This window comes from Antechinus flavipes, chromosome 3 (assembly GCF_016432865.1).
Source record: "Antechinus flavipes isolate AdamAnt ecotype Samford, QLD, Australia chromosome 3, AdamAnt_v2, whole genome shotgun sequence".
Classification (NCBI taxonomy): domain Eukaryota; kingdom Metazoa; phylum Chordata; class Mammalia; order Dasyuromorphia; family Dasyuridae; genus Antechinus; species Antechinus flavipes.
The window spans coordinates 197,997,200-198,021,091 of NC_067400.1; the positions used below are offsets into that span (position 1 = coordinate 197,997,200).

Consider the following 23,892-nt stretch of genomic DNA (forward strand, 5'->3'; position numbering starts at 1 on the left):
ACTTTGCTAATATTGTGAATTATTTCTAATAGCTTTTTAGTAGAATCTCTGGGGTTCTCTAGGTATACCATCATATCATCTGCAAAGAGTGATAGTTTGGTTTCCTCATTGCCTACTCTAATTCCTTTAATATCTTTCTCGACTCATTGCAGAGGCTACTGTTTCTAATACGATATTGAATAATAATGGTGACAGTGGGCAACCTTGTTTCACTCCAGATCTTACTGGGAAAGATTCCAGTTTTTCTCCATTGCATATGATGCTTACTGATGGTTTTAAATATATGCTCCTGACTATTTTAAGGAAAAGTCCTTTTATTCCTATGCTCTCAAGTGTTTTTACTAGAAATGGATGTTGAATTTTATCAAATGCTTTTTCTGCATCTATTGAAATGATCATATGGTTTTTGTTTGGTTGGTTATTGATATAGTCAATTATGCTAATAGTTTTCCTAATATTGAACCAGCCCTGCATTCCTGGTATAAATCCTACTTGCTCATAGTGTATTATCCTGGGGATGATTTTCTGTAATCTTTTTGCTAATATTTTATTTAAGATTTTAGCATCAATATTCATTAGGGAGATTGGTCTATAATTTTCTTTCTCTGTTTTCAACCTACCTGGTTTAGGTATCAGTACCATGTCTGTGTCATAAAAGGAGTTTGGTAGGACTCCTTCAATCCCTATTTTTTAAAATAGTTTATTTAGCATTGGAGTTAATTGTTCTTTAAATGTTTGATAGAATTCACATGTAAATCCATCTGGTCCTGGGGATTTTTTTCTTAGGGAGTTGGTTGATAGTTTGTTCTATTTCTTTTTCTGAGATGGGACTGTTTAGCATATTTACTTCTTCCTCTGTTAGTTTGGGCAAGCTATATTTTTGGAGGTATTTTTCTATTTCATTTAAGTTGTAGAATTTATTGGCATAAAGTTGGCCAAAGTAACTCCTAATTATTGCTCTAATTTCCTCTTCGTTAGTGGTGAGTTCTCCCTTTTCATTTTTAAGACTAACAATTTGATTTTCCTCTTTCCTTTTTTTAATCAGATTTACTAAGGATTTGTCTGTTTTGTTGGTTTTTTTTCACAGAACCAACTCTTAGTTTTATTAATTAATTCAATAGTTTTTTTTTACTTTCAATTTTATTGATCTCTCCTTTTATTTTTAGAATTTCAAGGTTTAGTGTTTAATTAAAAAAATTAAAGTTTTTTAATTTGTTCCTTTTCTAGCATTTTTAGTTGCAAGCCCAATTCATTGCTCTTCTCTTTCTCTATTTTATGCAACTAGGACTCTAGAGATATGAAATTTCCCCTTACTACCGCTTTGGCTGCATCCCATACATTTTGGTATGATGTCTCATTATTATCGTTTTCTTGGGTGAAGTTATTATGTCTATGATTTGCTGTTTCACCCAATCATTCTTTAGTATGAGATCATTTAGTTTCCAATTATTTTTTGGTCTACTTTCCCCTGGCTTTTTGTTGAATGTAATTTTCATTGCATCGTGGTCTCAAAAGGATGCCTTTACTATTTCTGCCTTACTGCATTTGAGTTTGAGGTTTTTATGTCCTAATATATGGTCAATTTTTGTATAGGTTCCATGAACTGCTAAGAAGAAAGTGTACTCCTTTCTGTCTCCATTACATTTTCTCCAGAGATCTATCATATCTAATTTTTCTAGTATTCTATTTTCCTCTTTGACTTCTTTCTTATTTATTTTGTGGTTTGATTTATCTAATTCTGAGAGTGCAAGATTGAGATCTCCCACTATTATAGTTTTGCTGTCTATTTCTTCTTGCAGCTCTCTTAATTTTTCTTTTAAGAAATTAGATGCTACACCACTTGGCGTGTATATGTTTTGTTATGAGTTCAAATGTTGGAATTCTTGTTCTTCTCAGAACACAGCCGGTTTACCTTAGAGCCCTCCGAATATCTCCAAATCCAAAGGTTCTGGTCCTTCAGCCTCTGCCTCTGTTTTCTTCTGCCTCCAACCAACACAGAGATGGAATGTCTCTCTTGTCTCCTTCTGGGGAGCCCAGCCACCAACTACAGTGGTGTGAGATGAAGATGAAACTGGTTGTCCACTGAACTCTCCACTCGTAGCTTTATCCTTTGAAAACTCTTCGTCTGCCACCAGCCAGCCAAGAGGAAAAAATGTATTCTGGAATGGCTGTCTCGCCTTATATGTGAATCTTCTGAGAGAATGGGATTATGGGTTTTCTCCCATAGTGCTCTCTGGCCCAAAGAGCTTTAAGGGAGGTGTGAACTCCCTTGAAGTTAGAAAGTTTACTTTGTGAAGCTGGCATACTTGTGAACTCCAATGAGTAAAGATGTGAACACAAGCCTTGTATTAATTAGTTCTACTTAGTACCTTGTTTCAGGTTCTGGCCAAAATCTTCTTGTAATATTAGATCAACTCTAATTAGTTAGCAGTTAGTAAGGATTCCAACAATGTTTAATAGTGATATTGCTTCATTATCCATGCTACCCTTTAGCAAGATATAGTGCCCTTCCTTATCTCTTTTAATTAGATCAATTTTTGCTTTAGCTTGATCTGAGATCAGGATGGCTACCCCTGCTTTTTTTACTTCACCTGAAGCATAGTAGATTTTGCTCCAACCTTTTACCTTTAACCTGCATGTATCTCCCTGCTTCAGGTGTGTTTCCTGTAAACAACATATTGTAGGATTCTGTTTTTTAATCCATTCTGCTAACCATTTCTTCTTTATGGGGGAGTTTACCCCGTTCACATTTATGGTTAAAATGACCAATTCTATATTACTTGCCATCTTGTTAACCCCTGTTTATGCTTTTCTCCCTTCTTTCGCCCTTACCCCCTTTCCCAGTATTAAGCTTGTGAGCACCACTTGCTTCTCACACCCCTCCCTTTTTAGTATCTCTCCCCCCCCACCTTAGATTTCCTCCCCCTATCTTACCCCTTTCCCTCCCCGTTTCTGTATTCCCTTCTGCTTAGCTTATTTCTTCCCTTTTCACTTTTCCCTTCTCACTTTTCAATGAGGGGGGAGAAGTTTCACCATAAATTGAATATGTCTAAAAATTTTCTCTTAAAGCCAATTCTGAAGGCAGTAAGATACCCACTATATTAATCCCCCTCCATTCTTTCTCTCAGATATAATAGGTTTCCCTTGCCTCTTCATGAGATGTAGTACCCCCACTTTACCCTTTTTCTGGTACAATGTCCTTTCCACATCTACTTTCTAGAACAAGGTATACATGTATTCTTTATACATCTTTATATAGAAATATAGTTCCCAAGATTAATCTTTACCTTTTTAGATTTCTCTTGAGTTCTATATTTGTAGATCAAACTTTTTGCTAAGTTCTGGCTTTTTCATCAAAAATAGGTGAAATTCGCTTACTTCGTTGAATGTCCATCTTCTTCCCTGGAAAAAGATGCTCATTCTAGCTGGGTAAGTTATTTTTGGTTGCATACCAAGTTCTTTAGCTTTTCAGAATATCATATTCCAGGCCCTTCGATCCTTTAATGTGGATGCTGCCAGATCTTGGGTGATCCTTATTGTGGCTCCTTGATACTTGAATTGGGTTTTTCTAGCTGCTTGCAATATTTTTTTCCTTCATCTGAGGGTTCTGGCATTTGGCCACTATATTTCTTGGTGTTTTGATTTTAGGATCCCTTTCAGTGGGTGATAGATGAATTCTTTCAATGTCTATTTTATCCTCTGTTCCTATGACTTCTGGGCACTTCTCTTTGATAATTTCCTGGAAAATAGTGTCCAGGCTCTTTTTATCATCATATTTTTCTGGGAGTCCAATGATTCTCAGATTGTCTCTCCTGGATCTGTTTTCCAGGTCTGTTGTCTTCCCCAGAAGGTATTTCACATTCTTTTCCATTGTTTGATTTTTTTGGATTTGCTTGACTGATTCTTCTTGTCTCCTCAAGTCATTCAATTCCAATTGTTCAATTCTGATTTTTAATGAAATGTTTTCTTCACTCACTCTTTTAAAATCTTTTTTCTAATTTTCCCATTGAGTTCTTTTGTTCTGTGGGATTTTTTTCCATTTCACCAATTTTGTTTTTTAGAGAGCTGTTTTCTGTTTCCAGTTCACTAATCCTATTTTTCAAGGATTTTATTTCTTTATCCACTCTCCCTTTAAATGAGTGGAATGACTTCTCCAGCCTCTCTTGCCAAGCCTCCCTCTCCTTTTCCCATTTTTCTTCTAGCTCCCTTGTGAGAACCTTTTTAATAACTTCTATGAGGTTCATCTGTGCTGAGGAACAGATGATCTCCTCCTTTGTGGATTCACCTGGAGACTGTCTGTTTTTAGTCTCCTCAGGATTTAGAGTCTGCTCTCTTTCTGTATAGAAGCTGTCAAGGGTTAAAGTCCTCTTCAATTTTTTGCTCATTATGTCAGAGAAGAATCAAAGACAAACTAGCAAAAAGAAAAAAAGAAATCACCCCTAATTGGAGTCTGCTTTTGGGGGGAGGGGCTGGATGGTGTTACCGAGCTTCCTCTACAGACTGCGGGGGCAGCAGCGAGGCACTAGCCCTACTGTGCTGCGCCTGCGCTCTGAGATCCCAGAGCGTGCTGAGTCACTGTGTGTGTGTGGGGGGGGGAGGGGTGGCCAGGTTCCGAGAGACTCCAGCTGTTGGGGTTGTATGCCCCTGCCCTCTTCCCTCCCCCTCCCCCCTGTGTTTTTAGCTTCTCTGCTGGGCTGCTGGCTTGCTGCCAGGGCAAAGTATCCAATCCTGTAGCAAAGCTCTCTCCGCAGAGATGGCTGTGATCACACCCCACTCCCTCTCCATTCTGCTCGGCTGTGAGCTGCCTGCCATGCTCTCAGCTGCCTGCCTGCACCCTGCGCCCGATCCAAAACTGTCCCAGCCCTCGCGCAAAAACAGACTTTTCTTGGCGAATCTCAAGGATGGCTTCTCTTGGTAACTATTTGTGGGGTTTTTTTCAGTCAAGCATCAATTCAGAGGCTTGTAATGAAATGGATAGTGAGAGAAAAACACGGAGTTTACACAGCTGTGTGCCTTCTCTCGGCCATCTTGGCCGGAAGTCCCAACATAGGATTATTTTCAAAACTATTGTACATGTATTTATTTTCAGGAAGAGTTAGAGATAGGGAGTAGGTGTGATTTCAATCAAATAAGAAATTCCTTTTACCAACACAGATCTACATTAATTTCAGCAAGTTATCTCAAAAAATATAACCTCCCAAAAAGATCGTGGTGGTTGCCATTGCTCAGTGTCCTACCGTTTGTGATCCTGTAGACTTCCCATAGGATTTTCATAGCAAAGATGTTGGAATGGTTTGACATTTCCTTCTCAAAAAAAATAGATAGTTAAAAAAACTCACTTGAATATAAAGTAATGTTTTTTAAAGTTGGCTTATAATTAGATTCACTTTCATGAATGTATACTCTTAAAAGTATAGCATTATATTGGTTTAATCTTTTTTTTAATATAATACACTGTAATGGGCCAGAAAAATGGAGAAAAATACCTGAGGCAAGGATTCTTACAACAAGGTGTTAACTCAGTGGAATTGATAAGACAATGGTTACCTAGTTTAGCATGGTAATTAATAGTTCTCTAGTTCAGTATGATTGATTTAAATCTTACAACAAATAATGGTTCCCTGGTGATATCACCAGAGATATGATTGGCTTATACTTAGTATGATGAATGGATTTAATTGGAATGGAGAATTTAAGAGGTCAATCAGACCTAGAGTAGGACTCGAAGAGACTTGAAGACAGAAACCTTCATGGTAGCTGGCCTGCCTTCCTTCACTTCTCCATGAGACCAAAGCCCATCTGAAGGTCCCCCAGAAAGCTAGTCTGGCCTCAGACAAAGGAGACAGACTATGAAGGAGATAATAAAGACTTGGACTTTATTCCTGACTAATCTTGTAGTAATTATTCTGCTAAAACCAAGGCCCAATTCGGAGGACCTCCAGAAAGCTAATCAGAACACTACAATACACTGTGGCTCTCTTACCTCCTTGATCTTTTCTTTCTACTTGCTAAAAATTGTTTTAATTTTCATTTTAAAAAAATCTTGTTAGATATATCTTAGGACTGTGGTTTTAAATAATATCTAAATACTTAAGGCTGTTTCAAAGGCAGTATGAGTCATCTGAAGTTTCCTTGAACAAATCCAGATGCAAAGCACAAATTAACTTTAAAAATTAAAGAAATCTTTTAAATATTTATATCTATGGATTATAAATCTAGTAAAGATGACATTGTGCTTTATGTTAGTTATATTTTATTAATGAACACTATATTTATTAGACACTATTTTTCTTGTAAATTGTGCATGCATGTGTTCATATTTTCTTCCTATGATACAAGATTTGACAGTAAAAAAAAATCAATGAAAGAATATTTTTCTATCAAGATATGTTCTTGTGTCACCCAATGGATAACTCTGTGTTATACATTCATTCAAAAAAATTGCTAAATGACTTCTATGTGTTTTGCACCATGCCAGCTATATTGAGAATACAAAAATGAAACTATTTTAGCTATGTTTTTCTCAAAGAACAAAATAATCATAATTTTGATTAAAATTTTTCTATACCATATTTATGTAGTACCAAACCATTGGAGAGTGGCAAGTTTTACAGTTAAATTTTACCTACTTGGGAAGTCCCCAATTTATAAAAAGGTTGGAATTTGGAATATATTTTCCCACAGAAACAATGGCAGCTAAATTTTCATTTTGACCCTTAGTAACTTCCAAATCTCATTTTACAAAAAGCAATTTGATAGCATTGAGGTGAACTATAGGATCAATTTCAAATATCATCCCATGTGATAAAGGACAGAGATATGATAGTAGAACAATAACAATAACTAGCATTTTACATGGCCATTTAAATTTGAAAAAAACTTTACATAAATTATTTCATTTAATCCTCACAACAATATAAATGAAAAGACTAAGAGGTGACTTATCCAAAGTCACATACCCAGAAAATATCTGAGACAGGATTCACACTAGGATCTTCCTAATTCTAAGTCCAGTATTCTATTTATTGCACTACCTAATTGCCCAAGTGGTGAGAATTTTTTTACTCTATTCAAGTACCAGACATTTTCTCTACCTCAATTGTCCTCTCCTTAACAGTCTCCAAATCTCAACATAAAAATAATTATAGTTTCCGTACCAACCTTTAGTATAAAGAATAAAAATAAGATCTTCAAGCCTTGAGTCAGAAAAAGCAATCCAGCCTCAGCTAGCTACTTCCTATCTCTGTGATCCTTGGCAAGTCACTCAATCTTTTAACCTCAGTTTCCTCACCATATAAGGAAATAGTAATAGCATCTACCTCTCAAGTTTGTTGTGATGATCAAATGAGATAATTATAAAGTGCTTCACATATTGGCTGACAATAGTAATTGCTATATAAATGCTGGCTATTTTGTTATTATTATATTTGGATTCCAACATCACAGTCCCTGATGTGCTCCAGGTAAAAATGGTACTCCAGAAAACAACTAAAAAAAGTAGCTGATATGCCAACTTTATATAGAATAGATCTAAGATAGAGGTAAAACCATTTGATAGCATTAAGGGATCAATTCTCAAAATGTTTTTAAAAAGAAAAGATACCAATCATTTGGTAGAAGGGTGATTACTGCCATTTGCACTATTGGAGAATTGATTAACATTAATATGATCTCAGATTCATCAAAGTTTCATAAAAGTGTGGATATCCAATTGCTTAACTCTCTTAGATATAGTTTTTGTTTTGTTTTGTTTTGCTGAGGAAATTGGGATTAAGTCACTTGCCCAGAGTCACATAGCTAGCAAGTGTTTAAATGTCTGAGGCCAGATTTGAACTCAGGTTTTCCTGACTTCAGGGCTGATATTCTACCACTGCATCACTTCACTGCCCCAGATATAGCTTTTTTAACCACAATTTTTTAATCCAAATGAGCTAGTAAAATTTCTTGTAATATACAATTAAGTAAATTTTTAGAAATGCTTGTCTAATAGAATCCAAAGAATTTAATGTATCTATATCAGTTGTGGAGAATGGATAAGGAAGAGAGGAATGAGAAAGAATATTCCTAATAGAATGCCCTATAATACTATCTATATACAACCTAGTTCTATTTTCTAACTTTTTTCATCAACTTGGATTAGGATAATGGTGATTAAAGTCTATGATGATTAAATTTGCCAAGGTTATAAAGCAATGTTATTGTTCCATCATTTCAGTCATGTCTAACTCTTCATATCCTATTTGAGGTTTTTTTGGGCAAAGATATTAGAGAGATATGTCATTTTATTCTCCATTCTCCAATTTTATTCTCATCTCCAAATGAAAAAACTGATTAATTTTCAGTAGATATAGTTAATGCAATGGATATTAGAGCTAGAACACAAAATGATTTCAACAGGTTAAAACCGTGGGCTAATAATTTTAAATGGATAAAATTTATAAAGATAAATGTAAAGTCTTACATTTGGATTCATACAATCACTTGGAAAAGTACAAGTTGGCAAAACATTTTTAAAAATAGTTCATATGAAAAAAACATTTGAAAGTTTTGTAGACTACACATCGATGTGAATTAAAATAAGAAAAATTAGAGATTTTAGGTTATCTTAATATAATTATAGATGTTGTTTGTCTTTCATTTTCTAAGAAAACTATCAATACCACAATGTTGGTGTCAGGATATAGTATGTTCTTCTGCATTTGATCAGTCCATTTTTGAGTTTGGGAAGCTCTATGATAAGTCAGGCACAAGTAGAGAGAAATGTCTCTGAATTTGCACATCTCACATTTCCTTTGTGTTACTGAAATTCTACTTTGCTCATGAAATTCAGCACTTCTTTGAGGCAGACACACCATGTTGGGTAATCCTAAACCATTGTCTTACAACCCATACTAAAATTCTTCAAAGAGATCTTGAGAATGTCCTTGTACTGCTTCTTCTGACCACTGTACAAGCACTTGCTTTTTTAAGTTTCCCGTAAAATAGTCTTTGCTACTGTGCATTTGACATTTGAACTCAATGGCCAGCCCATTGGAGTTGTACTCTCTGCAGAAGGGTTTGAATACTTGGCAATTCACCTTAAAAAGAAAACCTTAACATTTGGTATTTTATCCTACTAGGTAATCTTCAGGATCTTTCTGATACAATTCAAGTGGAAGATTTTCAGTCTTCTGTCATGGTGCTAATAGACTGATCAGATTTCACAAGCATGAAACAATGAAATAACATAAAGGATAGAACTACTGCTGAGATGCAACAGAGTAAAGATCAATTCTCTACTATTTCTAATAATTTTGGCTGGATAATCAACACGAAGAAAAAAGGTCTCCATTAGCCCACACTAGACCATACATACATGGAATTTTTGTTCATAGTAAATAGAAAATAATTATGAATAAGTTCATTTATCTTGGCAATATACTTTCCAGGGATGTCAACCCAGATGACAGTTGGATGCAGCCATCAACGGAATTAAATTAGCATTTGAGAATCTCCAAAAGAAAGTGTGAGAGAGGAAGAGCTATTAGGAGCACTCAAACTGTAAACTCAGACAAAGAGAAGTTGACAGAAATACAATGTCCTAATCACAATGTATTTTGAATTGTCTCCCATTTGGAATCACACTGGAAGATGCAGTTAAGCTGGAGTAAAGTTATATTAAGGGCAAAAGCATTTATGGAATATGAAAATTAGTTGGAATTAAATGTTTATGTTTATCTTAAATTAAAAAAAGATTTAACATATGATAACAGTCTTCAAATATGTGAAAGGCCCCATTATGGCTCCTGTATGCGCTCTTGGAGAATTTGCCTTGTCCAGCTTGCAGCTCAAATATATACCTCAGAGCCAAAGGATTTCCATTCCCATAAAAACCTTATTTTAACACCCCAAACTGCACTTTTCATAATAAAGATTTCTAAGGGCTTTGAGAGAATGTTCCATTCTTGCACCATTTAAACAAGTCTCTTGTCTTCAACACCATATGGGATTGAATGTCAGTATTACTTACTTCTCTCTCTCCTATCATTCAAGTGGTTCATCTCCCACTCAAGATAGCAACTTCTCACTTTGGGCTCCACTCTCTCTAATTATCTCTTCACTTCCTGCCCTGAAGCATTCATTCAGAACTGTTGGACTGTATTATTCAAATTAACCTGAAGCTGCTTTCAGAAATAACTATGGAAGGAGACAGAAGGACAAAGCTCCCTGCTCTGGGATAGTGTCAGTCCTACAGGAATGAAGATTTTGTAGCTTTCCATACACTACTTACTAGCAATTTCCAGATCTTGTCCTATCCTCTCCAAATTTCATATCATTTTTAATCTTTGTAACCCCAGAACCTATGATAATCCATAGCCTTCAGTAAGTACTTAACAAACATTTTTGAATCAATTATCAAAAATCAAAAATTGATTATCAAAAGTTCTATGAATAGCACTATTTTCATAACTGAAGTTAGTAATTTCTATTTTTCACTCATAATTTTTGATGAATTTAATAAAATATCTTCTTCCCACAATAAATATTTCAGGAATGTATCTCAACACTCATTAAAACTCTTTGGCAAATTACTTCCTTAGTAAAGAAAAAGTGGATTGCCTTGTCATATGAATTGATAAGCATATATTAGCGAGTGGTATAGACTGGTATTTATTCCCTGAGCATAATCTCAAAATCCTGGTATTGACCCAAGGATCCCTGAAGCCATTGTAAGATACAGACTTATGAGCAGACAAAATCAGATGCTAGGAAACACCCAGTAGGGAGAGAGCCAGGTTATCACAATGCTTTTGTGACTTGACAGCCAGCTTAGATATGTGGTGTGATGCACTCTAAAGTGTATTTCCAGCTCTGTTGCTTTGGGATACATCAGTCATTATTATGTATACCTTTCAAACCTAGCCTTCTAATCAAGACACTCCCCAACTGACAATTAGAGGTTAAGCTCTTACAGAGGGAGTCTGACTCCATTGCAAAGCTGAGGAGAAAAAAATAGAGGAATGAAGGCAAACAAAATTCTGAGCCAGAGAGCTGCAAGATGGATTGCATAAACATACTGTTGATACTTACTCTTTCACTGCTTAATTTGCTTTCCTGGGAAGAAACCATATGTCATCAAAAAAATTCATAATTTCCTTATGATTAATCTTCAATAGAAAGGCCTAAGATATTAAATTTCAGAGCTCTCACATTTTTCCTTTTCCCTTCATAAACAATCCAATTCAGTTTGAATTAATATTTATTGAATACTGACACTCTACAAGAGATTATATTGGTTACTAGCCTATGAGTGCTCCATTAAACAAAAAATGGAAAACCAATTCTCTATCCCTGCAGATGAGCTCACAGCCTAGTTTGCAAAATCAGTAGAGCAGCTTCAAATAATCTGTAGTTATAAGATCTAAATGTGGACTGAAGGATTCCCTTCTCCCTTTTCCTCTTCTTCCCTACTCTATTCTTTTCTAAATTATAGAAAAAACCTGGTAATTGCTACCCTCACCAAATTTCAAAATATAGGAGAAATGCACAATGGTTAAGCTGAGGATACAGGAAGGGGGATGGATAGAGAGAAAGAAAAAGAGAGAGGTTTTTATTATTATTTATTATAAAAGATATATAAAGTCAAGTCTAATCCAAATACCATCAATCTTGATTTGATGGAGAGTTTTCCATTACCTTCTATGGCAATAAGGTACCCACTACTAGAATAATTGAAGCAAAAGTAATATAAAGAAAATTCATGCTTCAAGTAAGGATACAAAGCAAAAAGATACCATTGTCACCTTTTAGTCTCATCTTCTTATTTATATATAAACTAAGGCCAAGAAATATTAAATGACTTACCTAAATTCACGCAGTTAAAACGCGGCAGAAATAGGATTCAAACTCAGTAATGAATTCAAATTCCAATTTCTGCATTCTAAGCTCTATTCTCTTTCCACTGCAATATATTATCATATAAGATTATAGCGAGTCAATATTACTTGTTTCCTCTCTTTCCCAGAATATGACATATGCATCTGCCTCTCAGCCCAAAACCCTTATACTATGCATGTGAGATTCAGGGAAGACATCCCACATAAGGTATTCAAATTATCCAAGGACTGCTCTCAAACAAATAACCAAATGAGAGGAGGAAGGAAGGAAAGAGAGGAGGAAAAGGAAGGTGTTTTTTGCTCCAAATGAGTAGTTCTAGAAAATTTCCTTCCCTGAAGAAGAGAAATAATGAAAAAAATAAGCCAGAAAAAAAAGTTTTTGTGGGTTTTTTTCTCCTGGGTGATAGCATTCTCCAAGACTTTAAATGATAGTTATGAGAATAAAAGACAGAATTATAAGTTTGCATCCATCCCATTACAAATGAAAATTCAAAGCCCTCCTGGGCTAAAATGTTCAGAAACAGTCTTGAATGTGTTCTTAAATTACCATATTATGCTGCTATATTAAGTTTTTGTTTGCCAATTGATTTTTCAGAGATTAAGTTAGAGTAGGGCTTCTTAAATTTTTTCTATTCATGACCCCTTTTTGTCTGGGAAATTTTTACACAACCCCAGGTATATAAGTATATAAAATAAATGTCTACAAGTTAAACTTAATAATAATAAATCATAATTTCATGACCCCCATGTTCAATTATGAGATCCCATATTAAAAAGCTGGGGGTGAGAGGATATTGACTGCCATATGAGTGTGTGATAAAAAGTTGCATGTTTCAAGTCTAGGTACATTCATGTTTTCCTGAGGGCTTTAGTTTTAGAACAGTCACCAGCTCAGATCTAATCCCAGCCCTATTCCTCAACTACAAAAATAATTACTGAATAGACTCAGTTTACCAGGACTGAGAAAATTTGCCTAAGGGTCCCAGGTTATGGAAGTCTTTTTACCATCATTCCTTTCTCCTCAGTATATTAACTTCCATGAACTAATTCAACTCCTTAGTATAAGCCCTCCCCTAGCTCTAAAACATTCATAACACCTTCTAACATTCCCTTAAGATCTGTCATACTGAAGTAAGTGCCCAAATGCAACCTGATTTCCCTTACCATCTCTCCAGTCTGATGCTCTCTTACTCCTTATCCAACTCAGTCTGACCAATCTTCTGACCCATCCATTTTGTCTGTGTCTCCCACCAGAACTTTTCACTACTCCCTCTGTCAAAGTCCATTGCTGAGATTAAAAGAACTTTGAAGAATAATTAGATGTATTCAATTTTGAAAGTAATGGGTCAGAAGAAAAAAAGAAAGGAACAAAATCACTCGGGCATTTTTAAGTATATAGAAGATAAATTGATTATTAATTTGTGAAGTTATATAATGGGGGCAAGGACACCTAGTTCTTTAGTTACTCACCAGGAAAGACCACTATTGGCAGTAGAAAAAAGAGTGGCAATTACATTTTGATAATCAGAAAGAATACAGAGACAGTGGCAAAAGGAGTACAGAAGCAGACAGTGGGATAGAGGGATGGGATGATGAAGGAAAAAAAGGCAATATTGAGAAAAAAGATAAGCAGGGGGAGAGACATGAAGTTACCATTCATGGAACCATGGGTTAAAGTCAAAAGCATCACTGAACCAATGGAGAGTGAAGGATATTAAGGGGTTATGAGCCCGAGATCTCATTTTCATAGGGTTTGGGGAAAAATGGATTAAATCTTATCTGTGCCATTTTGGAGTTAATTCATTAACTATCCACATCATCTCTATGTTATTAATAAAACTTTTAAGTATTCATCTCAAAGCTATCAAAACCTTTATAATACTCTCGATCTGAAACTGTCGAGGCCTAGATTTTATCTAGAATTTAGGTATACTAGCACCAGAACTTTGACAGCAGTGCCTGAATGACTTCTACTAATCCAGGATTTATGTGAATTTTGGTTAATATAGGACACAATTTATAAATTATGCTCATTTGATCTTTGGGATACTTTGTATATGATTCAAGTTTCCCTTTACAATCTTTTCTGCCATTATCCCTGTAATACTGGCTATTTGTAACCTTACTTACCTATACTTAGGTTAGGAAGAGGATCAAGAGGACCAAAACAAGATATAATTTTATCACAGACAATAATGAAAGGAAGACCAGGAAGAAATACAAATAAAATATTGAAAACAACAGATTGAACTAATTATACTCTGACTTCCTTGGCTTCCTTTAAGTCCCAACTAAAATCTGAACTTTTACAAAAAGCCTTTCCCAAATCCCCCCCTTAATTCTAAGGCCTTTCTTTTGTTACTTATTTTCTATTAATCCTGTAAACAATTTGCTTTGGAAAATATGTTTGCCACCTGTCAGATTGGCTAAGATGACAGGAAAAGATGATGAATGGTGGAGGGGATGTGGGAAAACTGGGACACTGATACATTATTGGTAAAACTGTAAATGGATCCAACCATTCTGGAGAGCAATTTGGAACTATGCTCAAAAAGTTATCAAACTGTGCATATCCTTTGATCCAGCAGTGTTTATACTGGACTTATACCTCAAAGAGATCTTAAAAGAAGGAAAGGGACACACATGTGCAAAAATGTTTGTGGCAGCCCATTTTTGTAGTGACTACAGACTGGAAACTAAATGGGTGCCCATCAATTGGAGAATGGCTGAATTAATTAGGGTATATGAATGTTATGGAATATTATTGTTCTGTAAAAAATGACCAGCAGGATGATTTCCAAGAAGCCTGGAGTGACTTATATGAACTGAAGCTAAGTGAAATGAGCAGAACCAGGAGATCATTATACATAGTAACAACAAGACTATATGAAGATCAATTCTGATGGACTCTCTTCAACAATGAGATGATTCAAACCAGTTCCCCTTGTTCAGTGATGAAGAAAGCCTTCTATACCTAGAGAGAGGACCACGGAAACTGAGTGTGAACCACAACATAGCATTCTCATTCCTTCTGTTGTTATTTGCTTATATTTTGCTTTCTTTTGCAATTTTTCTTCCTTCTTGATCTAATTTTTCTTATACAGCAAGATAACAGTATAAATATGTACACACATATTTGATTTAGCATATATTTGAACATATTTAATGTATTAGACTACCTGCCATCTAGGGAAAGGGGAGGGTGGAAGGAAGGAAAAATTAGGAACAGAAGATTTTGCAAGGGTCATTGTTGAAAAATTACCCATGCATATGTTTGGTAAATAAAAAGCTTTAGTTTGAAAAAGGAAAGAAAAATGTGTTTCCACATTATCTTTATTATTAGACTATAAGCTCCTTGAGGATAGGAACTGTCTTTTGCTTCTTTTAAATCCCCCAGGCTTAGCACAGGGTTTGGCACATAGTGGGCACTTAAAAAGTTAACATATTTTTCTTTTGTTTCTGAGGCAATTAGGGCTAAGTGACTTGCCTAGGATCACACAGATAGGAGGCATTAAGTGTCTGAGGCCATATTTGAACTCAGATTCTCCTGACTTCAGGACTGGTGCTCTATTCACTGCACCACCTAGCTGCCCTGAAAGATGACAAACTTTAAAAGAAAAACAATCTGTACCTGATAGAGATTGTAGTTTCAGGTAAAATCCTGTTTCTCTATTCTACTGTACATATGGAAATGTATATCTAACCTGGTATTTGTTAAATTCAGAAAAATTATTTTAGAAAGTTATACTTTTTTGTCATATTTAAGGTAATACCTAAAGGCCAGACCACATATCATAGCTGAAATGGGAAATGACAAGTAAAGGATATTAAGGACATCCAATGAGCCCCCAAGCCTTTGAGAAAGGCTTGTATTTTGGTATCTACATAGATAGAATTTCTTAAGTTTGACTCATCACTAGTTGGGCTCAGAATGGACTGGATCCAAAGCACTGGTGTTAATGACTTGATTTCAATTTGAAAGGTCTCTAGTGGAGAGATTTTTGGATGTTTCTGTGCATCCTTTTTTTTTTTTTTTTTAAATCCAAGCTTTGGACAAAAGACACAGATAGTGTGCTTATAAAATTCAAAGATAATTACAAGACAACAACAAGAAATATTTAACACTTTGGAGAAAACACAATCAAAAAAAAAATTCTCAACAGACCAGACTGGTGAACTAAATATAAATAAATAAAATTTAATGATGATAAATGTAAGGCTTTTCAAATGAAATAAAAAAAAAACACTTCATACATACAAGATGAGAAAGACAAGGCTAAACAGCACTTCATCTGAAAAAAAAGATTTTTTTTCTCAATTGTTAGTTCAATATGAGTGAACAATAGAGTACTGCAATTGGGGGGGAAGATAATATAATCTTAAACTATAGTAACAGAGTTCTGTAGTGTCCAGAATGAGGGTTTCTCCTAATCATACCATTTAAAGAGCTCAGCTCTGAGCAGCAGAGTGATAACAAGCTAGAAAGTACTCAGAGAAAGGTAAAAAGGAAGGTAAAGAAAGTGGAGAGAGAAAACACATACATATACATACACACACACATATATCAAATAGATAATTATCTTTGAATGTTTCTTAATTCAAAATATTTATCAATTGATTTAGATGAATTAATTTTAGAATATGAACCATAGCATCTTAGTTACTCCCTTTTAGTACTCAATTGAATTTTTTGTGATTCCAACCATTTTAATAGGTAATCTAAATATGTATGTGTGTGTGTGTATGAAATATATAATGTATATATAATGTATATAATATATATCGAATAGACAATAACAACAAAAATTTATCAAGTACCTGCTAAGTACCAGGCACTCTGCTAAATTCTGAGGATACAAAGAAAAGTAAATAATAGTCCCTGTTCTCTAAAATCTTAGGGTATGATGGGAAGGGAAAATGCAAACAACTATGTACTAAATATATATATGAAAGACTAAAACTCAGAGGCACTAAGGGTACCCAGAAAAAAAATTTGCTAAAGATAGGGCTTTAGCTAAGATTTGAAGGAAGCTAAAGAAGTCAGAAAGCAGAAATGAGAAAGCAATTTTAGAATGACTTGTTTTGGTTGAAACCATAGAGCAAGCTTTCCTTCTTGCCTTTACACCTTTATTTTTCATTCCAGATGCCTGGAATAGCTTTCCTCACAAACTCCATCTCCATCTAATGAAGTACTAACCATTTTCTAAGATTATCTCAAATATTTACATTCTCAAAAAATTTTTTTCTTAATTTTTCTAATTTCTGATCCACTCACTCACTCCAGTGGGCAGGATCTCTCAATTATGTTGAAACTTTCTTCACTTACTTTACCTATACACTTTATAGTGATTAATTAGCAACCAATCATTAAACAATCTTATAAAAATACCACATTATCTCCAAACCTTTCTTATCCTTTGCTATTAGATTGAAAGTTTCTTAACTGGAAAAGAATTATGCCTTCTTTGTCTTTGTATGCACAATGATCCTCCATCCAGTGGATATTTCATAAGTATTTGTTTAAATTGATAACTCTTGCTACTTTTTAGTCCTGCAACAGTTAATTGAAATTGAAGTGCTCTATTAGCCATGATGCCACAAAACTATATTTTAATAGGCAACAATACGACCCCTTTACATTATCTCAGTCCTTTCTGTCCCAAAGGAATTTATGCTTTCAATTCTATCCAAAGATTTGGGATTTCATAATTCAGAGGCAGATAAGGATAGTATTTTATAGAAGAGACAGATTTTTGCTCATAGTACTCTGTCTCAGAATATATATTAGAAACATAAAAAACTAATAATACTAAAGTTTCCCTTTCTGGGTTATCTTTTCTACATTACATCTACTATATAATTACAGTAGAGAGCTGAATAAATTACCTACCTGAATAACATCTCCCTTCTTTTAAAAGGGTATTCATTTCCTTAGTATCCCCTTGAGTTGAGAGATGTTATAATGATTGTAGGAGATAAGATGGTATAGTACCCAGTTTCTTTATTCAATTACTGTAATAGTTTTATTCATTCAACTGATCAATGCATCATTGTTGCATGGAGCATACAGAGTCTATATGACAGCTGAGGAGTCAGATTCTTTTGGTAGCTCAGGTACTCCCTACATGTAATTAATGTCCCTTTGAGAGCTACTTTAGATCGAAGAGATATTGAAGTTTATCTTTATCATGTGTCTGAGCTATTGTAGAACTTTCTCTTTTTAATCAGCTATTCGGTCTGAAAGTATGGGTTGTAAAATCCGCAACAAAGTCTTAAAGGCATGAAGTTTTCTTATGTTATTCTCTAATATTAAGAAGAGCAAACTCATAATATACTATTTTCAAAAATGTTTTATCAAAAACTTTATATTGACTATCAAATCAACCAAGCTTGTCCAATAACTTACATTTAAGAATATGATATTTATGTATCTTATGATGATTATGATTACCTCCTAAGTCAAAACTTCTAATGGCAACAGCCTTCCTTCCTCAAGGCAACAACAACAATAACAATCACCTTATGATCAATATGTAGGTATAATCTTTCTCAATAAAATAGGGACTGCCTCTCTTATTTTATCTCTGTTTTTATTATATTATCTCTATTTTGTGTCTCTGAACATCTATTACATTGCCTAGAATACAGAAATTGCCTTTGAAATGTTTATCAATTGATTTAAATTAATTAATTATCAGAATATAGCATCTTAGTTACTCCCTTTTAGTCCTCAATTGAATTTTTGGTGCTTATAATCATTCTAATGCATGTGGCTGAAATGCAGTAATTATCATGACATTGTTTCTTTTTTTCAGAACTTTCATCAAAAACTTTTATATGTACACCTTGCCTAAAATGATCTTCACAATAATCTCATGAGGGAGGGAATAGAAATACAACTATCCACATTATATAGATAAAAGAGCCAAGGCTCAGAAATGTTAGATCGACTTTTCTAGGGTTATACAAATGCATGGAGCTTGAGTTCAAACCCAAGCTGACTAATTCCAAGTCTTCATGCTGCCTTTAAGGTATAGGATTAGGAACTAAATCTGTGTTTCATTGCTGCAGAAACTTCCAGTTAAATAAATGCCTTATACTAAAACTATTAAGCATCTTCTTCACAACTCATAGTCTTAGAACATTCCCCAGAGCATCAAGAGATTAACTTAGTTGACCAGTCACACAGCAAGTATGTTTTAGAGGCATGATTTAAACCAAGGCATACATTCCATCATTGACTCCGTGCTGTTTCTTTGTTCTCTCTGTTTTAAGTAAACATAAAAGTTCCTTTTCCCAGGAGTCCATTATATTATAAACTTTATTTCTCTACTGATTTGCTTTACATAATGAAGCATGTTACTCTGTAAACTTTAAGTCTCTTAAAACTCACAAACTATATATTCTTTTTCAATGTAGCTTGTCTAATCCTGTCACCACACAACCACACTATTACTTTTTATTTGTTCTTTGTGACCTTTCCTAAGTTTTTATTAGCAGTTTTTTGTGTAATTTCCTTTTGCCTTTCAGGTTTTTGTAGTTCTGAGTTTAACTAACTTGACATCCTACTACATTTACTTTCTTTCCTACATAATGGTGTGGTTGATTCAGGAACCCATAACTATTTAAAGAGAATTAATTCTCCACAGGGTCCTTTATATTACACTGCCATCCTAATAATAGCTTCACCAAGATTTACCTATTAGAAATAGTCTTCTTGAAATTTACTTTCTTCTTTTACTAATCTCTCCATTACTTTTTGGGAGGATTTCTTGGTCATCTCCAACTAAATTTTTCTCCCCATTTTAAATGTTAAGCTATTTTTCCCTCTTCAGTAGGAATAAGATGGAGAAAAACCTTTATCCTAAAGAATTCTCCTTTTTTCTTTTATTTTAGTGAAATAGACATAAAAATAATATTCTCATGAAAGTGCAATGTAGAACATAAATGATCTTTAATATCTTAGGATTTATAATTTACTTTTAACCTATAAAATTTCTTTTCAGAAACATGATGGCCACTTCACAGTTATTCAATTGATTGGTATGCTTCGAGGGATTGCATCTGGTATGAAGTATCTTTCTGATATGGGTTATGTACATCGAGATCTTGCAGCTCGAAATATACTAGTCAACAGCAACTTAGTATGCAAAGTATCTGATTTTGGTCTCTCTCAAATACTAGAAGATGACCCAGAAGCTGCTTATACAACAACAGTAAGTTTTTGTCATATAATTTGCTACATTTTATGTATTTGTATATTTCATTCTCTTTTCTTTGTAATGCTTCATTATTAGAGATAGCCATATGATCTATGAGATTCTGGTAAATTTTATATTTTCTTATTTAACAAGAAAATACATTAAGAAGTTTCTTTACATCATTAAATTCAAGTATCAAATTCATCTTTTCTTTCAACCAGTCAGCAATCAATAAACATTTATTAAGCACCTACTATGTACCAAGCATTGTGATAAATTCTAAAGGTACTCAAAAAAATATGTAAAAGGCAGACAGTGCTTAGGATAACATCTTTGGGATTCAAGTTGCAGGACTGTTTTATGGATTTAAAAAAATCCTTATATAAATTATTTTATATTATCTCAAAAACTATAAGCCCCTAAATATCACCCAAGCTAGACCTTATCAATGAATGAATTGTTTTTGGTACTCTGGTTATATTCTATTATAAATAGCATTCCATCCTAATAGCAAATGTCATGAAGAGATTTGAAAGTGCATAATAATGCACGTCTATTATAAAAATAGAGATAGACTCCAAAAATAAGGTTGTTTTTATAGATGATTTCTGTTTTATCATCAGGAAAAACTTAGGTATCAAAGGCCAATTTGTTAGATAGCCAGTCAAGTTTCCTTGACTTCTTTAATCTAAAATAGCTTCCAGAATCTTTTAATTATATTTTTCTATGCCATCAAATTCAAGTCCATTAAATTTCATTATCTTTTGTGTTATTTAGTTATTGTGGATACCTGCTAATTTGCAGAATAAAATGTAATGAAATATTTTCTTTCTTACATTCTTTGGTGAATCATCACACTGCTCTGACATTCTACAGCACTGAGAAATAATCAGAAACTGCCAAGTCAATTTGATTCTCAGTTTTCTTTACCTTATATCCAATATTAACAAAAAATATTCATCTCCAATCTTTTGTCAATATTTATTTCATTTCCTGTGATCTTTGTTTTTTTATAAATTTGCTATTCAGTTATTAAAAGATTGAATCAAAGTTAAATATTTTAAATATAGAATTTTGTGTCCTAAATTTGTTTGTTTTAAGAGGTCCTCTGGAGGCATTTTCAATAGCTTTTATAACAAAAAGCCACAGTTCTGAAGAAAATAAATTAATCTCTCAGAGACAGATGTATAAAATGTTAATATCAACTGATTTTTTTCATTTGAATAAAAGGCTTCATTAAAAACTAGAGACTAATATCTGTAAATAAGATATTTGTTTTTAAAAATACCGTTCTGCCTCATTTTTTAATGAAAGAAAATCATGATGATCTTTAGGCTTCAAGGCTCATGCCTTTTCACCTTTTGGTATTTACAAATGTGCAACCATAAAGACAACTTTGGAAGATTGGTAAAAATGGATAAGCCTCTTCTGTCACTCACATTATTAATAAACCTAGAAAAAGGTACAAGCAGTATCTACAATAGATAAGACAAATTAAATTTGTTGACATATAAAAGGAAATATAAAATATCTTTACTAAAAAAATGAACTATGTGATTGGCTAGCAAAATGTAGATTATTTATACAATTTAAAAATTTTCTTCTTTTTTTTTAGATGCTCAATTAATTTAATTGGTAAACAAGATTTATTTCAAAAGCCTAGCTAGAGCAAAAGTGTCTAACCATAGTATGATGTTTTAGATTTTCTAAGTCTACATAGATGCTAAGTAGTGTGTTCTCTTATACAGAACACTATATAACATATAAGAACTATTATATGCCACTTTAGAATTCTACAGTCTAAGGTTGTATTGTTTTTAACTGCACCAATGTTTTTTATTGGGGAAGCTAAGTGGTATAATGGATAGAGCACCCAGGCTAGAGTCAGATAAGACTCATCTTTCTGAGTTCAAATCTGTGTGACTTTGGGCAAGTTTCCTCAACTTTAAAATGAGCTAGAGAAAGAAATGTCAAACCATTCTAGAACTTTTGCAAGAAAATCCCAAATAGGGTCACAGAGTCAGACATGACTAAACAACAACAACATTTTTACTAAATAATTTCAAGATTTAGGGACTTTTTAATTTTTATAATATATCATAATTAAAGTAAATTCATCAACTGAATGGATTACAACTTTGTTCAGAGACATGTTTTGTGTTTATTTGTCAGAGAAGTAATTCAATCAGAAGACAAACTTGCAGTCACATTTGCTAAAATCCAACCTAGAGACAATATGAGATTCTTAAACCTTTGTTTCAAGGGGCCCCACAGCATATACTAATGATTGTTTCTCCCACAATATGAAAACAAATTTTTAAAAGCTGATTTACATTCAGATCTTTATTATGTGTATTACCACAAAGCATATATTTGTAATTTTTTCCAAGGAAATTTTGATTTTGGACAAAAAACAGATATTTCACATAAAACAAAAATCTAGCCCATTCTCTCAATTGAATATTTCTAGTTTCAGTTTGGCTCAGTTTAGCTTTAGTTTATATATAATTATAATACGATTGAAATTATCATTTTTGCTTCATTAGTATTAAAGTTTCTTAAAACAGTTTTTGGAGGCCTGGAATAGAAAAGGGTTTTGTTTATTTGTTTGTTTTTCATTAAATGAGGAAAAAGGTATGCAGCAGAAAACCTTTTCAGTAAGATTAAGGCCATTTTAAAGAGATTGTTAGCTAGGTCTAGTTCCCAAGATATTGTGATTGGTCCAGGGTCTGGAAAAAAAAAGGTCATTTTTCAGAGAGATTATTTATTACTGCCTAAATTGAGAGAAAGATGACTATGACCAGAGTCATAAGTAAGGTGAGTCAGACAGGAAATTAGCTCAGAGCTATCACTTATAAGAAGATACACAGTCACCTTTGCTCCCTTTCCATCTCATTGCAAGGATGGGGAAGAAGGACCAAAGAACTTTTTAATCTATACTTCATAGCATAAGCTTTGTCCACTAGTGTTCCTCTTCCCCCACCCAACTCTGACCCTACCAGCAGCAAGAATAAGCAAGGATAGTTACTAAAGTTCAGACTTGGGCCTATATTCAACCCTACACAGAATAGCAAGGAAGTAACAGGGAACCACAGGCTCAGTAATCCACAAGGAAGGTTCTCAATTTATGCTAAGGGACTTTGAGGCCATAGATCCAGCTAGGAGGGCAAAGCTTAATAGAATACACCTGTGTATGCCTCTCACAGCCAGAATGACACTGACCACATAGTATTGCTGCAAAATGGTGTTGAAATTAGCTAAATAACCTCCCTATAACCTAGGAATGGTTCCTAGTAGTCTAAAAGCAATGTCTGAGAAGACATTGTATATCGGTAACTGGGAGAAATTTCTTTAATTCATTTATAAGCATTTCCATTACACTGAAGATGAAAAAATACATTTTAAAATGAAAATAGAGGAGGAAAAAGAAGAAGGGAAGGGGGAATGGAGGGAGGAAGGGAAGTAAGGGAATGAGGAAGGAAGGAAGGAAGGAAGGAAGGAAGGAAGGAAGGAAGGAAGGAAGGAAGGAACAAAGGAAGGAAGAAGGAAAGAAGGGAGAAAGGGAAGGAGGGAAGGAGGAAGGGAGATAAGGAGGGAGGGAGAGAGAGAAGGAGGGAGGGAATTAGGAAGGAAGGAAGGAGGGAAGGAAGGAAAGTAAGAAGGAAGGAAAAGAGGGACAGAGCCTGGGGGAGGGAGGGAGGAATGGAGGGAGGGAAGAAAAGAAGGGAAGGAGGGAAGGAAGAAAGAGAGGAGCTTAGGGAAGAAGGAAGGGAGGGAGTAGGAAGGAAGGGAGGGAGGGAAGAAGAAAGGAAGGA

The 23,892-nt window shown here is 34.2% G+C and overlaps 1 protein-coding gene across 1 annotated transcript in view; it reads left to right on the forward strand.

The window, feature by feature from the left end:
* EPHA6 (EPH receptor A6) overlaps positions 1-23,892 on the forward strand; it is a 983,513-nt gene that overhangs the window by 780,041 nt on the left and 179,580 nt on the right. Inside the window, 1 exon segment of the mRNA XM_051984381.1 lies at positions 19,883-20,092. Within this exon segment, the coding sequence (XP_051840341.1) occupies positions 19,883-20,092 (210 nt within the window).